The 20127-nt window shown below is 41.2% G+C and overlaps 1 protein-coding gene across 3 annotated transcripts in view; it reads right to left on the bottom strand.

Annotated features, from left to right (window-relative positions):
- SLC66A2 (solute carrier family 66 member 2) overlaps window positions 1-20127 on the bottom strand; it is a 57352-nt gene that overhangs the window by 21335 nt on the left and 15890 nt on the right. Inside the window, exon 3 of one of the 3 annotated variants that reach the window (XM_042834232.1) lies at window positions 15145-15198. The exons of 1 other annotated variant lie outside the window; for it this stretch is intronic. In XM_042834232.1, the coding sequence (XP_042690166.1) occupies window positions 15145-15198 (54 nt within the window). Of the gene's footprint in view, window positions 1-2361; window positions 2920-15144; window positions 15199-20127 lie in introns of those variants that run through there. One more of the 3 variants, XM_042834250.1, reaches the window with a different exon arrangement.

Genomic DNA, 20127 nt, shown 5'->3' on the forward strand with positions numbered 1-20127 from the left:
CAGTATGTGGTAGACATTCTTTATTAACTTAATTTCCCTTTTTCAGTACTCAGCAAAATCACGCCTCAAGACAACTACTGCATGCAGTTAAATAATTTTACTTTGCCATACAAAGAGGAAAGCAAAACTAGCCAGAAGCCATATTCAACCTATAGCATAGCACTTTTTGTAGTATTGTACCAGCCATTATCCAGAACTAAAACAATCACTACACTGACAGAGCAGCTGCCAATGCAATGTACACCTCCAGTACTTTATGGCAGTGGCTCCTCAGCCCCAGAATCCACTGACAGGGATGCATGACCAAATAAAAAGTAGACCTAGTGCTGGCATAGCCAATTCAGCATGACAGCATCACACATGCACTGCGTGCTCTGTGAAGGCTTTCCTTTCTGGAGGGAAAGGAAGAACAAAACAAAATGAAGCAGAAAATGTAAGACATAAGACAGATGCTACAACAAAAGCAGGAAGTATGTTACTCATTTTTCTTAATTCCTAATGCGTTTTCTGGAGAGAATAGGAGGAGTCAGCAAGAACTGACACGGAAAACAATGCCTAGACTTTCTATTCCCTCCACTTTGCTGACCTGTATTTGTGCCATGAGGGCGGACAGACAACGGGAGAGGATTCCTAGAGAGGTGGTTGATGTTCCACGAACCTATCAGCGTTCAAAACATGTTTGAACAACGCCCTCACAAATGTGTTTTAACTTTTGGTTAGCCCTGAAGAAGTCAGGCAGTTGGACTTCGTCATCTTGCAAGGTCCATTCTAACTGAACTGTTCTGTTCTATCCTCATTCTAACATAAAGTAGTGAGGGGGAGAACAAAGGAAATTCACTCAATTTTGCCACGGTGTTCTCAGTTTCTTGAGCAATACCAAGCAAATGGCTTAACAGAACAGATTTGACACTATTCCAAATTTAAAATAGCAAGAGACAATCTCTGATAAAGAGGTGTTAGGGCTTACTATGGGGACAGAATAATTAACAGCAGAAATGAAGTAGGTGAGAGAAAAATCTGGCCATTTGAAAAGCAACGTCCACTCCAGAAGAGGAGAGCTACTAATGTTTTTCAAGTAAGATGCAATATTTACTTTTACCAGATTGCTTCTCAAAGAATCTTAGGCCCTTTAAAAAACACTTCAAGCACTGGTATTTAGCCCTTAAAAAGAAAATAGTTTTTTGTAATTCAGACCTCTTGCATTCAAGCACACTAGGAGGAAGACCTGAACTGACTTTCCAGCAAGGGTCATTCAACATTACGTATCACGAATCAAACACTGATTCAGACCAATACCAGAAAATCAGCAGCTAGCAGCAGCCATAGGCAAGGGCACATAAACCTTACTCCTCCAGACAGTGCCACCTGTAGGAGAGACCATCTTGGCTCTCAAGCTGCCTATACAGTCATTATATCTTGAATCATAACCCTAAGGCTCAGCTTGAAACTTGCTTGCGTGGCACCTTCTACATGCAGGACTCTCAGCCCCTCACTTACTAAACCCTCAGTGCAGCTCTCAGAGTTGCCCTGCATACATTGCATCTCCCTTTGTTTTACACATGCTCAAGGATCCTTTTTAAGATATTTATCATAGTATAGCAATTCTTTATTTCCCCAAATTAATTTTATTAACAGAAATGAACGAATCATACCAACATGCAGGTGCCAAAATTACAAGATTGTGTCAGTGTTCACATGGCTTCTGTGCAGTCAGCTACAAAATCCAGGAGGCAGTCACATGTTTAAGTACTTGCATAAGGCCATGGATTTTGCAGCTGACCTCGCCGAAGCCATGTGAACACTGACATGTGCTTATTCAGTACTGCTGTACTGAAGTGCATGTTCATTCATGTTAGGTACTCACATCTCTGAGCCTAGTACTGGGCAGACAAGAAATCTGGTGTTTAGGTCATCTAGTCATCATTCTTGCCCTGAAAATCTTTAGCATTAGTTCTGTTATAATAACATACCTAGATGAGAGAACTGGTGTGTGACACAGGGCTCCAGCTGAAGCAATAGTTAATTACTAAAAGGAAATAGATTCTCTTCTGTTTAGTCAGTCTCTTGCTCAAAACCCTAATGATGCTACAGCGTCTCTTTCACTATACTAGATTGAGCCAATTCTAGTTTCTATTATAACTTGCTTGATAATGTTTTCCTTGAAAGAACAGAAAAAAGAGAGAAAAGAACAATCAGAACATTTGCATTAGCCTTTCAGAAAAATATCTGAATTATGTTAGAAACAGTCCAGTATGTAATCACTAGTTGTTCTATTTAACAGATTTACTTTCCAAATGCTGTAGTCTATTTTAGGACACTGCACATAACCAACTACTTCCAGGAAAAAAAAGAATGGCTTACCTAAGGAAAAAAATAAAAAGTAGTAGCATATCTGTCCTTTAACGTAGGTCCCAGTTTTGTCTCCTCTGCAGATGCCACTCTTTTTCTCTAGAAAGGTAAAACAGGGAACTCTACCACACCACCATATATTTCTACCAAACATCTCAAAATCTGACCAAGACCAGATGCATTTCTTTCTATTCTCTGAAATGGCCAGGCACTGCTTGCAGTGTTCACTCCACTGTTCACAAGATCCTCGTCCTGCCCAGAATAAAATCCATGACATGAATTTGTAGCCTTACTTAGTCAATTCAGCTGAAACGGTAACTCCCAGTCACTAAGGCCCTGGATTGATCTAACTGACATTACTGCAGTGAAAGGTACAATCTTATTACCCATGCTTGAGGTCTTTAATCCACACAGGGAGCCGCATTTTAAACATCTTGATCCATTTATAGATGAGAGACTTACGCTGGAAAATCCTATTGATGCCATGGAAGGAGCAGCTCAGCTGATCTTTTGTGCAGTAAGTGGAGAAAAGTCTACACAGACTGAGGGTAAAGAAAGATGAAATTAAAAGACCTCCTCTGAGAGGCATATTGCATGTTAGATATGAAAAAAATAAAGCAGACAGAAACAGTATTGCCAACAGTTGTGGTTAACATTAATCAAGCCAAACTGCAAGTAGGAAACTCAAGATTCTGGTGTAGAATTAATGCTTAAGTGATGCACGTTGACTCTCACTTGAAGATGACACAGAGGCTCAGACAGCTAAGTCATATTTAGCTAAAAAGCATTTTATGATGTCAACTACCACTTTAGTTCTTTTGGGAAAGTGAAGCAAAGACTGACATTCAAAAAATGGAACCTCACCTCTATCTCAGTAGCAAGTTTAATCCTAAAATGTAATTTAAATCTAGTTTGTTTCAGTTAAAAATCATTATCCCTTACCCTAATTGCTGAATACCCTATAACAACATCTATCCTAGGTCCTTAAACAGCCTATCCTTGCAAAGTAGATGAGTTTCCAGTCAAATATCCAATCCCTACCTTAACAACACTGGAATACAAGACCTCAAGGCCTAGGTGCTGTGAAAGGGACTGATAACATTAATTCAGCCAACCTGGAACAGTTACAAATTGCGGCTAGGGAATATTTCAGGTTATTATCCACGGTCTGTAAAATGCACACACTGTTCAAGGATGCAGGAGCTAAGACTTACAATTTGCTGTTCTATCAATCTTAACCACTGGGCTATGATAAGACAGGCTCCCTCTCACACGCTCTTTGCCTCAGGAAGCTTGTGATCTCCACTGTGAAAGGGTTCATCTCTGAGCAGCAGGCAGATGTGATGCCCCTCCTTAGCTCAGCTCAGCAACAAGGCCAACTGGCAGACCAGCTGGAAAACAGACTTGCAGTCCCTGGCTGAGAAGAGAAACGAACTCAGACCACACACATACTCAGACCACACATGTTGGTTGACTGCCCCAGGGTATGCTCTGGCACTGCAATCAACAGCAGTACCAGATCCCTCCTGCCTCCAGCATCACTTGCCTCCCAGCAATCCCAATTTCAGGGCTGCAGCAGGATGCAGACAAGCAGGCGGGTTAGCAGGGCACGTCCAACCTGTGAGCTGTACACTGTCTGGCACTGCTCACAGTGCAGCCTGCCCCCTGCTCCACACCATCATGGCAGCTCTGCTGTGCATCCTGGGCATGCACCAACAGCCAAACATCAGTATGCTATTAACCCTATCTGGGCTGAAACCAGGGTACGGGGAGGGTGCTGTACTCACTCAAGTTATGGCAAACAACTGTATGCATTTTGATACGTTGGCTAAACACAGTCCTGTGAAGAGAAAAAAACATGCAGCTGTGCTTTCCCTTTTGATAAAAGAATTTGAGTGTAAGTTTCAAGATGGCCAAAAAAAAAATCCATTTTTTTGTATATTTGAGATTCAGTTGACACGAATGCATTATGTATGACATTTCAAATGGAATGTATAGATTTGCAATCAAAAATTTGATCCAATCTCTTTATCGTTCTTTCACAAGGCTTATCTTACCAGAGAGAAATCGCCCTCACTTCACTGTCACATCTTACTCATGTTACCACTTCTTGGAAGTATGCACATTTGTGAACAACTGTTTTCAAAGATGAAGAACGGGAAGAATAAAATTGCATCAAAAACCTGATGAACAGCTTGAAAGCTAAGAATGGCAACTACTGCCATCGCACCATCTTGATGCGTTAGTTGCACTAAAACAAGTTTGCATATCCCACTAGTTTTATGTTTTTGTTGCTCTCTTTTTTATATGTTTTATGAAAAAAACATTAAAAATTAAAATAAGTTTTGTTGTGTGTATGCATTAGCTATATTTTATGTATTTTACAAGGACTGATCTGAAAGTAATGCCTCCTACTTTATTACGTTTGCTTACGATGTCAGAGATGGATGTCAGCTGTGTGGCAACAGAGGTTCAACCTTCCTGTCAAAATTCCATTACATTTTGTTGCTATGTGACAGATGGCAGCAAAGAGGTGATCTGGCAAAATGGCATCTGACATGGAGGTGTGTATGAAGCAGAGGCGTGGAAATTAATTCTTCTATGCTGAAAAAATTGCACCCATTGACATTCACTGAGGCTTGCTGAACACTTACGGAGGGCCAACAGTGGATGTAAGCACAGTGCAGTGATGGGCAGTGCATTGCATCAGTGGAGACAGCAGGTTCTCTCTTCTGGAGCAGATTGTCACCAGTGTGGCGTGCAGGCCTTTGTTCACAGCTGGTGAAAATGCATAGCTAATACTGGTGACTGTTGAAAAAGAATGCTTTGTAGCTGAGCATTTGCTCTATTAAGTAGCATTACTGTGATATTTGTATCTGATGCAGTTTCCTCCATGGAATTAGGAGACATTACTTTCAGAGCAATCTTTGTAAAAGCAGCTCTAAACAAGTCTTTTTCACACAATACAGTCCAGGTAAGCCAAGAGGTTGGACGCCCATGGGTCAGCACCTCTCACCTTGCCTATTCCCAACAGCTCCCAGCCAGCTGGTGAGATTCTCTCACCTCCTTTCTGAAATTCCTGCATACCTCACAACACGCTCAGGAAATGACTGGTGTTGTAAGAACTGGAAGGCTTCAAATGACTTACTGGGTGATACATAACTTCCTACCAGCTCTGTATCCAGCTAGCACTTTCTTCCTTTCTTTCAGAAAGACAAAAAGATTTAGCACTAGAGAGCTAAAACTGATACATTTAGATTTTCTTTCTTCATTTTTTTGAAGAAATGATAGAAATCTTCAACATGCTGTGTGGAGACAGCGTGCCTTTTACATTCACTGGAACTGAAGAGGAACTTACTGTCTTTCACCCAAATCTCCTCAAAAGAGAGGAAATGAGAGTTTAGCATCAAGAACCTCTGGCTCTAATTCAAACCCCCTCCTCTTAAAAAAATAAATAAATCAAGGAATCCTTCATTTTGCATAGATGAAGATACTGCTATCACCACTTTTTGTCTCTGTTCCTTCAGGCCTGTGATTTGGGAATTTCTGCATCCCTACATACTTTCTGGCACCTGCACAGCTCTGCTACCATAGTATTCAAGCATCTCTTCATGTGTCAATCTTAAAACATTCCCGTCCTATATCCCCTTCTTATTTGGCCTTCACACTGGTATCCAAACATTGTCTCTTCTTCCTCTTCAGAAGTGAAATAACCCAGAGAGTCTTAAATCTTTTGAAAATAACATCCCAGCCTACGTAAAACAAATTGTAATCATTTAATGAAATCTCTTTTATTTCCTTTGAAAGCACCTACTCAGCTTACTTCTCCTCACCTCATTCTATGTGGTATCACCAGCTTTTATCATCTCTTATACCAGATCTCCATTTTGTCGTATCAAGCTCACCTCAAAAAGTTACATGAGTGGGGCAATATCTGCCTTACCTTCTTCCAGCACTGGCCCCACCTCAGAGCTTCTCACTCCCTTTCCATACTGTTCCTTAGCATAACATACCTCAAAGTATAGGGCTGCATTTCCTCTGTGAGGAAAATTAGCCTTCTCAAACACATCAGCACTGAATTTACCTACCTTGTTACTGCTATTTCTGCACTCTGTTCAGTACAGAAGACAACTCTCCTCTTTCTACTCCAATGCACTGATCATCCTTCACACATGCTGTCTCCATGAAATCATCTCAAAAGCTGGGAGAAGCAGCTATTAGCTGACTTACAAGATGACTGATGGAGGAAGACAGCTTAACAATTAGATGAATCACATAGCTAGGAAAGCCACTGAAATACAGTAGCGGTGAACCGATCAGTGCTATGGAAAACCAGCTATGTACTTGAAAGTTGGAGTGAAAGGGGCATGAACAGCCTTATAAATCACAGAGAGTGAAAGCACAGACTTCAGAAAGAGTGTCTCAAGGAGCAGCAAGGGAAGGAAGACAGGAAGCACCTCAGCAGAAGGAGCTTTGACAACTCTGGCCGCAAACATTCCTGATTCTGCCCACCTCCTGCTCAAGAGCATCAAAAAATTCACAGCAACTCAATCTAAATAAACTAGCCCTCCCCCCAGCCCTTCACCTGCAGGCGCTCTGAGGTCAGGCCCCTGCTCTCAACTACACTAACAATGAAGGCAGCAGATTACTGCCACGCTCACTCTTCTTTTGGATAGATACTAACTGACTATATAAACCAGCTCCTTTTTTAGACAGTAAGCTAAGCAGGGATGATATATATGGATGCTATGGCAAGAACACACAGCAGCAAGATACTCATTTCCCAATCATTCCAACAGTATTTTACCTATCCTCAGCATGGTTTATCTAAGCTATCACCCACAGTCCTATCAGGCTGTACACTATGGACTCCAGACAAAAGACTTTTTTCTAAACAGGAATCACCTGAGTAGTGCAGAGCAATTGCCCTGGCTCCACATTCTTGTAGCTGGGGTTACAAACTCTCTACGAAAACAGTTCATTTTGAATAGTACTGTAGCTTATTTTTTGAAGTCTAAGTCTGAAAAGATAACAAGAGTATTGTAATACCGGAAACAGTGTTCACCCATCATAATCATACTCCATGCAAAGACTACAATTAGATAAATAAAAATAATTCTAAATCCTACAGAACCAAGCCGTGCACTAGTTCAGATATAGCCTGCCTCAGATACCACAATGCCACGGATTACAGCAGGTTGCACAGATAATACAGCAAATTATCCCTCCTTGTTTCCTAGGTAACTCATCATGAGGCAAGACAAATTCCAGCCCTCAAATGGGCCCTACTAATTTAGTATCCAAACAATAATGCACTGTGCAGCTGCTTCCTTTACTGAAATGTCACGTGGCCTACTAAACACGTCTCAGCAATTGCTTAAGTTAACCTCAGGACAACCTGTTTTCAATATTAACAGTTCTGGTTTACAATTATCATAAGCATGCATGAAGCGTAGGGAGCTTTCTGCTCTTTTTTCATTTGCCTTTCTCACACCCTGACTCACATATGACAACGTCAGACATTTTCTTTAATACTCAAAACTCCTTTACAAAGGTGCTCATACCTCAAAATGACCACACAAGGATTTCTTTTCACATATCAATTGTAATTAAGAACAAAATGGTAGACTGGTGAATAAGAATTCAACTCTGAAAAAAGAATATTTCAGGACTTTTGTTTACACAGGAGCAAAAGCAACAGTTTGGAAAGCCTGAGTGAGGAGGAAGAGAGGCAAACATGCACATGGGACTTGGAAAATGGGTTCAGATTTTTGCCTTCTCTGATTCAAAATAAGCACCTTCAGCAATGGTTTTTCTACATCCTAGTGGACCACATGGACCAGCCACAAGACATATGAGGTCAGGAAACACTGTCCCCTTAAGCATAAACCCTGCCCTTTACAGATGAACAACTGTGATCAAACATTCATTGAAATCATCTATGTCTGTATTCATTAACACATGACCATCCATCAGCACTGATGCTCATCTCCAACATCAAATTCATCAATTTTTGGCCAACACTAGCAGAAAAATCTCAAATACAATTCATTATTTGCTAGCATAAACACCAGGTCAGCATCCTGACATTTGCAAAGCTGACTGTGGAACCAGTCCACTTTGGAGAAAAAGAAGTTTTCCACACACATAAAGCAGGAAATAATCTTATCCTTCATATGGCTTTCTAAGGAAAGGAAAAAAACCACAACTGATAGTGGAAGGTTTTCCTAAACTTACAAAGTCTACCGTATTCTCTTACACCTTTAAGCTGAAATATATTCTATTTACATCCTGTCTGCATGTAGCTAAATTACTGTATACAGTGACCAAAAAGGAGCAACTTCCAGAAACGACTTCAATGCATTAGCAGGAAGAATCTGTAGGGAAAGAGACTCGCACAGTTTCACTTGAGTACTTACAGCCTGTTTAACTGATTACAGCACTTGTAAGTGGAGAAGCCAACTGAAACAGAGCTGCCCTGAAACAGAACTTCCCCTACAACCTCCCACTTGTTAGACCACAGATTAATCCCTACTCTGATATGAGAATTGGTTGTTACGCCAGGTGCATTTCTGAATACCAGAACACCTTATGTCTGCAGTTTAATGCTCCATTACTCAAGGCGCTTTAGGAGCTGCAAAGAAAGCTAACAGTAGGAGACTCAATAATTAAGTCCTTATTACTTCGACAGCAGTAGAGGTAATGCACTCACAAGCTGCTCATGTTTCCAAGCAGAAGTACAAGCCCTTCTCATCCTCCTCAAGCTACAGAAGGACTGTTTAGCTCCTTGAAATACTTCCCACCGAAGCCACAGAATGCCAGTTTTTCTCTTTTTCAATATTCTACCTCAAAAAGAAAAAAAACAAACAAACCTGTGATTTCGGCCAAATCCATTCCCATATTTGATCCAAAATGTATTCCCAGAAACTGTTCTGTCTAGCAACGGAGGCAGCAAGATGAATAGGGCGGGAGAGGGGAGAAATGGAGCTAGGGGTGCACAAGGGAAAAAGGAGCATCAGGAAAAACTTGGATACCAAGCTGCTTGGCAGCAAGGTCAGCCCAACTGCTGCTGCAACCAAAAGACTTCAGCCGTTATACCCCTTTACAAATACATCCAGTTAAAAACAAAAAACAAAGAAACGCCATTTGAAGACAGAGCACTGGCAGTGCTTGCCCAGTTAGATGTCTCTGCCACCACAGAGTACAGCCCTTGGTTCTCCTGCCCACATAATGCAGGGTTCTGCCCTCTGCCAACTCCTTGACACATCCCTGAACCAGGAGGGCAGAGAATGGGAAGACAACTGATGAACCATAAGTGATCAACTACTGAACAGGCATATCCATCAGTAACTCATCACAGAATATCACAGAATCGTAGGGGTTGGAAGGGAGCTCCAGAGATCATCGAGTCCAACCCCCTGCCAAAGCAGGTTCCCTACAGCAGGTCGCACAGGTCAGCATCCAGGCAGGTCTTGAACATCTCCAGAGAAAGAGAATCCACAGCCTCCCTGGGCAGCCTGTTCCAGCATTCCGTCACCTCACCTAAAGAAGCTCTTGTGCACATTGGTGCAGAACTTCCTATGCTGCAGTTTCCGGCCGTTTCCCCACATCCTGTCTCCACACACTGCTGGCTCATGGCCGACCTGTCGTCCACCAAGACACCCAGGTCCCTCCCCGCAGAGCTCCTCTCCAGCAGCTCATCCCCCAACCTGTACTGGTGCATGCAATTATTCCTCCCCAGATACAAGACTCTACACTTGCATTCATTAAACCTCATCTGGTTTCTTTATGTATCAAAGTATCATGCCAAGAGGAAAGGAAGGGAGATGATGTATTGCACTTCTTCAGAGGTTGCGTGAGACAGAGTGTGGGCATAGAGAGATGTTTAATAGACTAAATTCAGAAGAAAGACCTCTTATACTACTGAAAGCACAACTAGCCAAGAGTTTAGTCATTAGTATATATTAGTATAACCAAGCCTCTGCTACTGCAGCATCCTCACAGAAGAGCCCTTGCAATGAATGTCTTGCTCTGTGCTTTTCTCCACAATGCCTCTCTCTTCAGTATTCAGGAATAGTACCTAGGAATAATTCATAGGCAATTTTATTCTCATCAGCATCTGTAAATTGCTCTTCAGACAACCAGTTAATTTACCAACATCAGAAGTGACAATTTGGTATTGCACCAGAGGGATGTTTCTTTTGGCTTCTGTTCTTCAGCATGCCTTCTGCCTGCAGGTTCATAAAAAGAGACTCAAAGAAAGTCTATGTTAATAAGGACTACTGTGAACTTACGGTCTTAGAAAATTAGCAAGCAAAACTTTGTAATGGAGAGTGGGAAGCATTACATGATGCACAGCTGATCTTCAACACCACAGCCTGCAGTATTCATCCCAGCAAGTCTGAACAATCTGAATGAAGTCCAACTGAAGAGTCTGAGCTAGCGATTCAGGCCCTTTGCAACCAGCAGAAACAAACAGGCTTGTCTTCACCTTCTGCAGATGACATGGGAGTCAAAAGCCTTTTCCTTCATGTGAAAAATTGAAATTTAAGATGTTTCTCCATGTTGAGCCCAAAGCACCGAGCGACAGAAGCAGTCCCAGACTAAATGAAGGTGAAAGCAAAACAGAGCTGACCGCACACATTTTTCTGATGCCAACAACAGATCAAAAACACACAGGAAAGACAAAGCAACTCAGCCCCCTGCCCCGATTCATCCTTCCTTACCACTCACATGGCATACACACCACCTATGAGCTGCTGCTTAACTCTCCTGTTACAGACCTCAGGCAGAAAATGCAATTTCCTTCATCTTCTCGCAAAAGCCAACAGCCCAAGGATACTGGCTAACTTGGAGTGCAATGTAGATACGTATATATATATATTTTTAGTTAAAACATTAGTCTGGAGCTTGACAATCCTTTTCCAGTAAATATCTCTTAGGTGAGAATTACTGTTTATGAACTGGAAACACGCAGTGAGGAAGGTGACAGTCTTTCAGGAAAATAAAGCCATCCCTAATTGTTTATATTCAGGAACCATCAGTATTGTGCATTACAGGCTGAAAGCACGACATCTAAAATGCTCTTTCTTTTGCAGTAAAATCCATTACACACAGAAGCCATCCTTTTCAACAGATACGAAATAATTCTTCATTATCTGCATAGTCACAGATTATACAATCTTGCACACTTCTGGAGCATACTACTTTTGATGTGCACAGTTGTGACCATGAAAAGCATAAGCACAATATTTAAAATAGTGGGTGAAGCCACTCTCATGCTAACACAGCATAAACTCTAGGTAACAATTTTCTGTGATGCAGTGGTAAGCGTGACAGAGCATTGGAACAGGTTGCCCAGAGATTGTGCAGTCTCCTTCTCTGGAAATATTCAAGATCCACCTGGACACCTGCCTGTGTGACCTATTGTAGGGAACCTGCTTTAGCAGGGGGATGGACTTGATGATCTCTAGAAGTCCCTTTCGATCCCAGCAATTCTATGACTCAGATCAAAAATCACATTTTCCCTTGATGGAGTAATGAAAATAGCAAAGCACTGGTGCTTCAGTAATATATGACTTTCAATATCTAACACGAGGGAATTCTACATTAAAGTCTTCATTTATAATTAAGGTCTTCTGAAATGTAGTCTTACTAAATACATTCCTTATTTCTTGCTTAGATGAAACTAGTAACTTCATATTCCAAGCACACTTTAAATGACAGAAGGCTAATAAAACAGATAGGATATAAAATGTAATGGAAAAAAGAGTTAGGCTGAGTGAAACAGTTTGTAGTTTCATTCATTAAGAACTATTATTGTTATTTCTTTTCTAACTCAATGCGCTGTATGATTCAGTGAAAAACTTGATCACCACAGGGACAGTCAGACACTGGCACAGGTGCCAGAGAGGTTATGAAATCCATTTCTTCGGACATACTCAATTCACCTGGACAAGACTCTGACCAACCTCATCTAATTGGACCTGCTTCAATTAAGGAGCTGTACCACGTAACCACAGCTATCCCTCTCAAGCCAAATTATCCCATGATCCTGTTTAAAGAGCAGATCTCACCACTCTGATCTAAATCTGATCAAGCATGTAGGAGCAGTGACATGCTCAAAACTTCAGCAACTGGAGAAGTACCTCATGTCTCTCTAACACTCCAAAGCAGGACCTCTGCAGCACACATTCCCTGATCTGCATGATCAGGAGACAAGTATTGCATCTCAATATTCAGATGTTTGATCACTGACACTGTGTTTAACTAATTAATCTGGTTCCCACCATGAGGAAAAAGATTTCTCACAATTTGTTTATTCACTGTTTTCACAGATGGCAGAATAGCCCTGAAAGAAGAGTCTCTCTCACAAGTTCCAGTTTGGGGCTTTGCTCAAGATTCAGAAACCCAACTGCACCCTCATGTGGCTAAAAGTTGCTTTTCTTACTCTAAGCTAAGATATACGTAACACAAGCAAAATTCTGACTTTATTCACAGGTTTAATTTCTTCACCACAACAAGGATTAGACATGGTACTCACGCCAGAAGCAGTATTTTCATAGCCAAACAGTATTTTCAACAGAATCTGTTCAAGTCATCTTGACTTGACTATGGACACATCTGTCCATACCTCTTGTCCAGGCATACCCAACCTGCAGCTGGTGGGCCACACGAGGCCTGGCCCAGACCATCTTGCAGCCAGCTTCCTGCCCTGCACCATCACAGCAGTGACTTTTCCCCACCCAGGGGCCTGGCCCAGCCCTGTGCACACACCCATCACTCAGAACAAACAAATACCAGAGTGCAGTTGGCACTGTCTGGGCTGAAACTGGGACACAGGGAGAGGGCAGTGCAGTACTAAGTCTATGATAATGCTCCCTCAGTTAAACCCTCAGCCAAAGGCATGACTTGCACTATGATGTAAAGCACTCGTTAAAGCATCAGGACATACTCCTGAATGCACATTAAATAGAAAGATATCAAAACTTCTCAACTGTTTGCTCCAGTAAGAATTATCCCACTAAAATAGAGAACAGATTTGCCAACCCATCATTAATCCTCAAAGCAGTAAATCACTGACTGTTCTGAGAAGGAAGAAACCCACAAGGATTATCAAGTTCAGTTCCTGGATCCACAATGGGCCACCTACAAATCCAAGCATATGTCTGAGAATATAGTCCAAATAATTACTGAACTCTGACAGGTTTGGTTCCATGACCACTGCCAAAGGGAGCCTGTTCCAGTACCCAACACCCCCTCAGTGAAGATCTTCTACCTAACGTCCAATATGACCCTCCCCTAACACACCTCCATGCCATCCCTGAGGCTCTATTAGTGGTCACCAGGAAGAGGAGATCAGCACCTGCCCCTCTGCTCTCCTCACGAGGAAGATGCAGGTCACCAGGAGGCTCCACTCAGTCTCTTCTTCTCTGGGCAGAACAAACGAAGGGACGGCAGCTGCTCCTCACGTAGCTCTGCCCTTTAGACCCTTCACCATCCTCACTGCCCTCCTGTGGATGCTCTCAAACACTTTTGTGTGTCTCACACTGCAGCCCCAAAACTTAACGCAGTGCTCAAGGTGAGGCTGCACCAGCACAGAACAATCCCTTCCCTTGACTGAGGAGCATAAAACTAACCAAACACTTCAGATTTAAATTAGTTAGAATTATGGTGTTTTCTTCACCTTTTTAAGCATTTGAATCGCCAAGTACTTTTTTTTTTTTTTTTTTTAAAACAACTTAAAAAAAAAACCAAAAACCAAACACCCACACAAATGAGTAAAAGGTCACATTAAGTTACTTATTTCTGTTTAATTTTAACCACTTCAAATGGATTGTTTCAAAATGCTTAATCATATCTGGGATCATAGGCAGCTGTTTCTAACTCTGCTACTGTAAATAAGGAACTGCTGAATACTAGTAAAAAGACAACAGCAAGACAGGCACAGAAAGGACAGGACTGTTTAAAGTTTACATTCCATTGGTTAGTGTTGCAAGCCAGTGAAAATTATTACAAGCAAAGACAAACAGCAAAATACAAGTTTGATACCAAGTCCAGAAAACAAAAAAAGGCCTTGTAAAATACTGCTATCCAACCAATCCATGGTACATTTTGGCACTAAATCTGAAAGGAGAGATCAAGAAGATGAATAAAATCTAAATTAGAAGAGAGCCTATTTAATCTTCACATGGTTGGTCTTTTGCTTTCAAGAAAGTACTCAGATTATAAACAGATTAATGGCTATTCTGAATTTCTCAGAACGAGATCCAGATTCCTTAACAGTCTGTTGATAAGACCAGAAATAGAGACTACATAAATCACCACAATGATGTAGGCTGAAAAATCAGAGAGGAAATTTCTCATCCAGCATTCTGAACAATGCTGAAAGATACTCCTGTGATTTTCTTAGTTTCCTCAAGAGTTAGGGCTGGAAGAGAAGAAATACAACCCCTGAAGACATCGATCCCTGTATCAATTTTGCTTTATGATTTGGAGAGAAAGGGAAGGATACAACTGTAGAAATGCACAATGGAATGAATTCAACTGATCATCAAAAACTGATTTATGAGATAGAGCTGAAAGCATATTTTCCTCTATGAAAGTTGGAAATGAGGAAGAGAAAATTAAAACAAAACCACACACCAGGCTGCAATACGTCACAAAAACATAAACATTTGCCATAGAAGTGATCATACAATCATTTCTAATAACGGTCACAAAAAAAAGTAGTGAAGCACAAAATATGCAGTTGGAATGATGACTTCATGCAAGGTGGGTTTGTACAGTACATACCCAGGTAAGATCTCTTGGGAGGTGCTTTAATTTCTTCATCCTTACTATCTGCAGCTACATTAAAAGTCGAGAGAGGAAAAAAAGAAAGGAAAGACAAAATAGATTTGTATGATTATATGAAACAACAGGTCTTTTAGCTCAAGTTTACACAGTCAATACATTTTGCTTATATATAAAAGCCAAAACAAAACAAGTTTTAGTCTCCATGCTTTCTGTAAGGCTCTCTCACTCAGTGATATTAAGATAGGGTTGAAGAGCAGGAAGGCTCAGGAGTTTCTGTGCACAACTCAACAGCAATTCACCTAGGGAGAGAAACAGTCAACTCTTACCTTATCTATTTTTCATTATCAGAGAAAAGAAGTTGTTACCCCAGTAACATCAAGTATATAAATACACGTTTAACTAGTTGAGACAGTATCAGCTGCATTACTTCCTGTGGGTTATGCTGCTCTAATTTCAAAAAGTCTCAGCTTAAGCTAATCACGTTAACAAGGATGGAATAGACCACAACTGCAATCATTCTCCATATTAAAATGTTATCACTCTCCTTAATTCCCTCAGTGGAAAACGATGCATCCTGCAAGAGGGATTCTCTGTGATAATATCAACAGTCTTCCGGAGATCCAAGATACAATTATAAGATACAATTTATAAAGCAGGTTAGGACAACAAGCAGCTGGAAGGAAGGCAAAACTGGTAAGTGATCAGAAAAAAAAAAGTTAATGCCACACCAGAAGACCAGTTCTACTTGAGCTTTGGCTCCACTGTGAAAAGATGTTGAAGAGCCTGTTGTTCATAAAAGCTGTTTGCTGGTTTTCAGCACACAATGCTGAATATCTGCCACAACACCTTGGACATAACTGGAATTGAATGTTTGTTAGAGAAAGAGCAAAGGTTTGCTTAGTTTGGGGAAGAAAACAAAGACTTGTTTGGGTGTCACTCAAAGTCTCTGTGAAGCCTCTGTCCTGGTCTGCCAATGCTTTTGAGACTGACTAGGTGCTTTTAGCAGTCTGTGTTTGTGAGCGCTCTGCCTCCTGAAAAGGTCTTGGTTCTGGAGTCCAGACTAACAGATTTTGTTTTTCAATACGTGACCGTAGCATGGTAGCACCATCACACCCCAGAAATAATATAGAATTTTGAACAAAACCAATTTTAACAGAAGAAACCACCACTGAACCTTGCATCTTTCTGTACTGGGTCAACAACACAGCATCAATGTGAATGCACCAACACTAATATAACATAGGCAACAAATAAGGAGAGCTGTTATCACAATGGTAGTGCCTGGAAATCTGCATGTACAACATTCCAGTTAGAATTAAAATGGTGTTAAATAAAGAATAAAAGAGAATAAGATATTATTCATGCCTACTGAATTCAGCAGATGACTTCTTCACAGTAACACTAGCTTTCACAGCATTCTTATACAGAAGAGAATGCTGTCCTTCCACTGGGGTGGTTTAAAGATTTTATTCTTCGTCTCTTGCTGTGGATTGCGTGCTTTTATTTTTCCCCTCACTAAACCAGAACAATTAAAAACAGATTACACAGTCAAGTTTAACAAGTAACAGAACAGTTGCACAAATAAAGAGGCACTGATTGAAGAGAGAGCAAGTCATGTAACTGAAGCATACGTTTACGCAACCAAAGCAAAAAAAACAGAAGGCAGCAGCAGAACAAGATGGGCTCTGACACAACTTGCTCCTGCTTTGCAAGACTAGAAGTGAAAAAAGAGAATCTTGTCACTGAGAAGTAGGTAGGTCACTCTGAAAGTAATGCCTTCTATTTATTTCCATGGAAACTACCACAGATGCAAAGAGCACAATAACGCTAGATGACAGAGCAAATTCTCAGTTACAAAACACTAGTTTTCAACAGTCACTATTAGCTACAAGTTTTTGCCAGCAATATACAAGGATCTGCTTTCAGTGCTCAAAAATCTGCAACAGCAAAGGTGAGCTACTGCTGTTGTTGCCACTGCTGAAATACACCTCCCAGCACCTCACTGAGCTTATATCCATCGTCCGGACTCCAGAAATACTGAGCAATCACAGATGAACACCAATAGGTACAATCTTCTCAGCACTGAGGAATTCATTTCTATACCTCTACTTCACACGCACTTCCACATCAGACATCATTTTGTCAGACTGCCCTGCTGCTGCCATTAAGTCACACAGCAAAACAGCATAATGGAATACTGGCAAGCCTGTACAACACATACTGCCATACCACCAACATCCAATTCTGACACTGTGGGCCAAGACGATAAAATAGGAGGCATTACTTTCAGAGCAGTCTTCTTCACTGAGAGAACAATAGCTGACAGGAGTTTTCCTAATGAGCTCTTCATAAAGTAGTTAAAAGAAATAATCAAGCAGTTCTAGAAAAGAGTCCACAGGAGATTGTATTTTTCATGCTGTGTCACTCTGTAAATAACAGCTTTATGTCTATGTTCTAAAATATGACTGAAATGTATTTTAAAACAGTGATACCACAAATCAGGCTAGAAAACACAGAACAAGCTTGTCAGGATGAAAGGAGCCTGCTCCCTAACACTTGACAAAGAGTGTGCTTAAAATGTCTTGAACTAGCCATTATGAAATGAGAAAAACTGAAAAATATGGAAAAGTCCCACATAAATCAAGATTAATGATAAACACATGCTAACATGACTAGGGAAGAAATACAGCATTTACTAGTAATGCAAGAAAGGGGAAAAAACTTCACTTTCTAAATATCCTGGATTATCTAATAGAAACATCGAGGTAGAGGACAGAAACAAAGACGATTTAAATTGCAGCTCAGTCACATGAAGAATGATACTATCACAGAGATACTGTGCACCCTCCACTCAGGATTCTGTAAGGTTCATGACAAACACCAACTTCAAGCTTCCCACTGACCTGGCAAACTATGAGGAAAGAAAGTAAGAACACAGATTTATCAGCTTGTCTGAACCACCATAAAACTCACAAGATAAGATTAGGAGTAGGATTACAATCATAGATCTCACTCCTACCTACACTGGGTTTGAAATGCAAACCCAACTTTCTGCCCTCCTTGAAAGAAATTTCGTATTGTTGAAACTAGTCAAATGTTTGCTTTGAGACACCACACCATAGCTGGCAGAGTCAAAGTCCTCAATGAGCCTGTTTTGCATCGCCTGATGATTCTTGAGATAATTTTTCCATCAAAATCAATTACACTTAAGAAAACAACTTTAGCTGGTCTCAAAGGACACAAGCATTCTAAAGACTAACAACTAAGGTCCACAAGTAGGCAAAAAGTATTCTCTTTAGCTAACCAAATGTAACAAACTGAGTTTCAGGAAGGATCAAATGACACAACACAACCTTGAAGAGTCTCTTAGCAGGTAAGGGAAAAGACTAATTACCCTTTGGAAGTCCGTAAGTCTTCGAGGGAGAGTTATTTGAAGAGAGCTATACGCAAAACTGAATAGCCTCCCTTTATGTCCAAAGGTTACTGATGGCAGCTGCAAGCGTGTGTATAAAAAGGCAAACAGAGAAACCCTGCAGCAAGTTCAAGAAATGCTAGCTTTGAGAGGCAGAAAGCGTATGTCTCTCTCCTAAATGCTCTCGGGATTTTAAATTCTAATTGCTGCTAAATCTGGGCTGAAAAAAGTGAAGTAATTCATCCTGCTTGACTAACGCTAGCAGACATGGCAGCTGGTGTTCAAGAACTGCATTACAGGCCCTGTTCCACATGAATTCACTTACCTTAACAATTTCACACTATATTCCATAGTAAGCAGGAATGGAAATAGTTTCCTCAGCTACTAGATAAATTGCTCTACTGCACAGCCAGTACTGAAGTCTAATAAAGGCTGTGGATATCTGGAGCTCAATCAGACCCTCAGTTTTGGGGAGCAAGGAAAGAGAATAGATGGCAAGAATAAGTTATATACTCATAATCACAAAACAATTAACAAAAAACTGATAATTCTGATCTTGTTTGTAATAAACTGTGATACAAAATTCCATAAGTCAAACTCAAAATACTGTTCTACTGCTTATCTTTCTTCTGTAAGAAACAAAAACTACTAATGTTTCTTATCTGGGAGGGAAAAAAAGTAAAAGCCTTCTGCTGAGCAAGAATATTTGACTATATAGAGTATACAATGAGATACAGAAAAGTGACAATTCCTATAAATTCCACACTAAAAGAAACAAGGAAATGGTGCACAACAGGACAATCTTCTATCTATGATATGACAGCAATTCCTGTTTTGACCACAGAATGGCTCGGGTTAGAAGGGATCTCAAGGACTGTGAAGTTCCAACCCCCTCGCCATAGGCAGCACTACCAACCTCCAGATCTACTAGCAGACCAGCCTGCCCACGGCCCCATCCAACCAGATCTTGAACACCTCCAGGGACAGAGCATCCACAACTTCTCTGGGCAAAACTTCCCCTGACATCTAATCTAAACCTTCCTTCCTTGAACTTAAAATCATTCCCCCTTGTCCTATCACTGCCTAATAGTAAAAAGTCAATTCTCCTCCTTTTTATAATCCCTTTTTAAATACTGAAAGGGTACAATGAGGTCTCCTTGCAGCCTTCTCTTCTCCAGGCTGAACAATCCCAGTTCCCTCAGTCTGTCCTCATAGAGGAGGTGCTCCAGCCTTCTGATCGTGTTTATGGCTCTCCTCTGGACCCTCTCCAACAGCTCCACATCTTTCCTGTAATGGGAGCCCCAGATCTGGACACAGTACCTCCAGGTGGGGCCTCACAAGGGCAGAGCTGAAAGGGAAATCACACCGCAGTCCCTGCTGGCCACCCCCCTTCTGATGAGCCCAGGATACCATCAGCCTTCTGAGCAGCAAGAACACACTGCTGGCTCAAGTTCAGTTTTCCACCCACCAGAACCCCCAGGCCCTTCTCCGCAGGGCTGCTCTCAAGGAGTTCTTCTCCCAGTCTGTATGCATATCTGGGGCTCCTCTGACCCAAGTGCAGAATTTTG

This window comes from Centrocercus urophasianus, unplaced genomic scaffold (assembly GCF_019232065.1).
Source record: "Centrocercus urophasianus isolate 14NV4802_14NV808 unplaced genomic scaffold, USGS_Curo_1.0 seq_11, whole genome shotgun sequence".
NCBI lineage: Eukaryota > Metazoa > Chordata > Aves > Galliformes > Phasianidae > Centrocercus > Centrocercus urophasianus.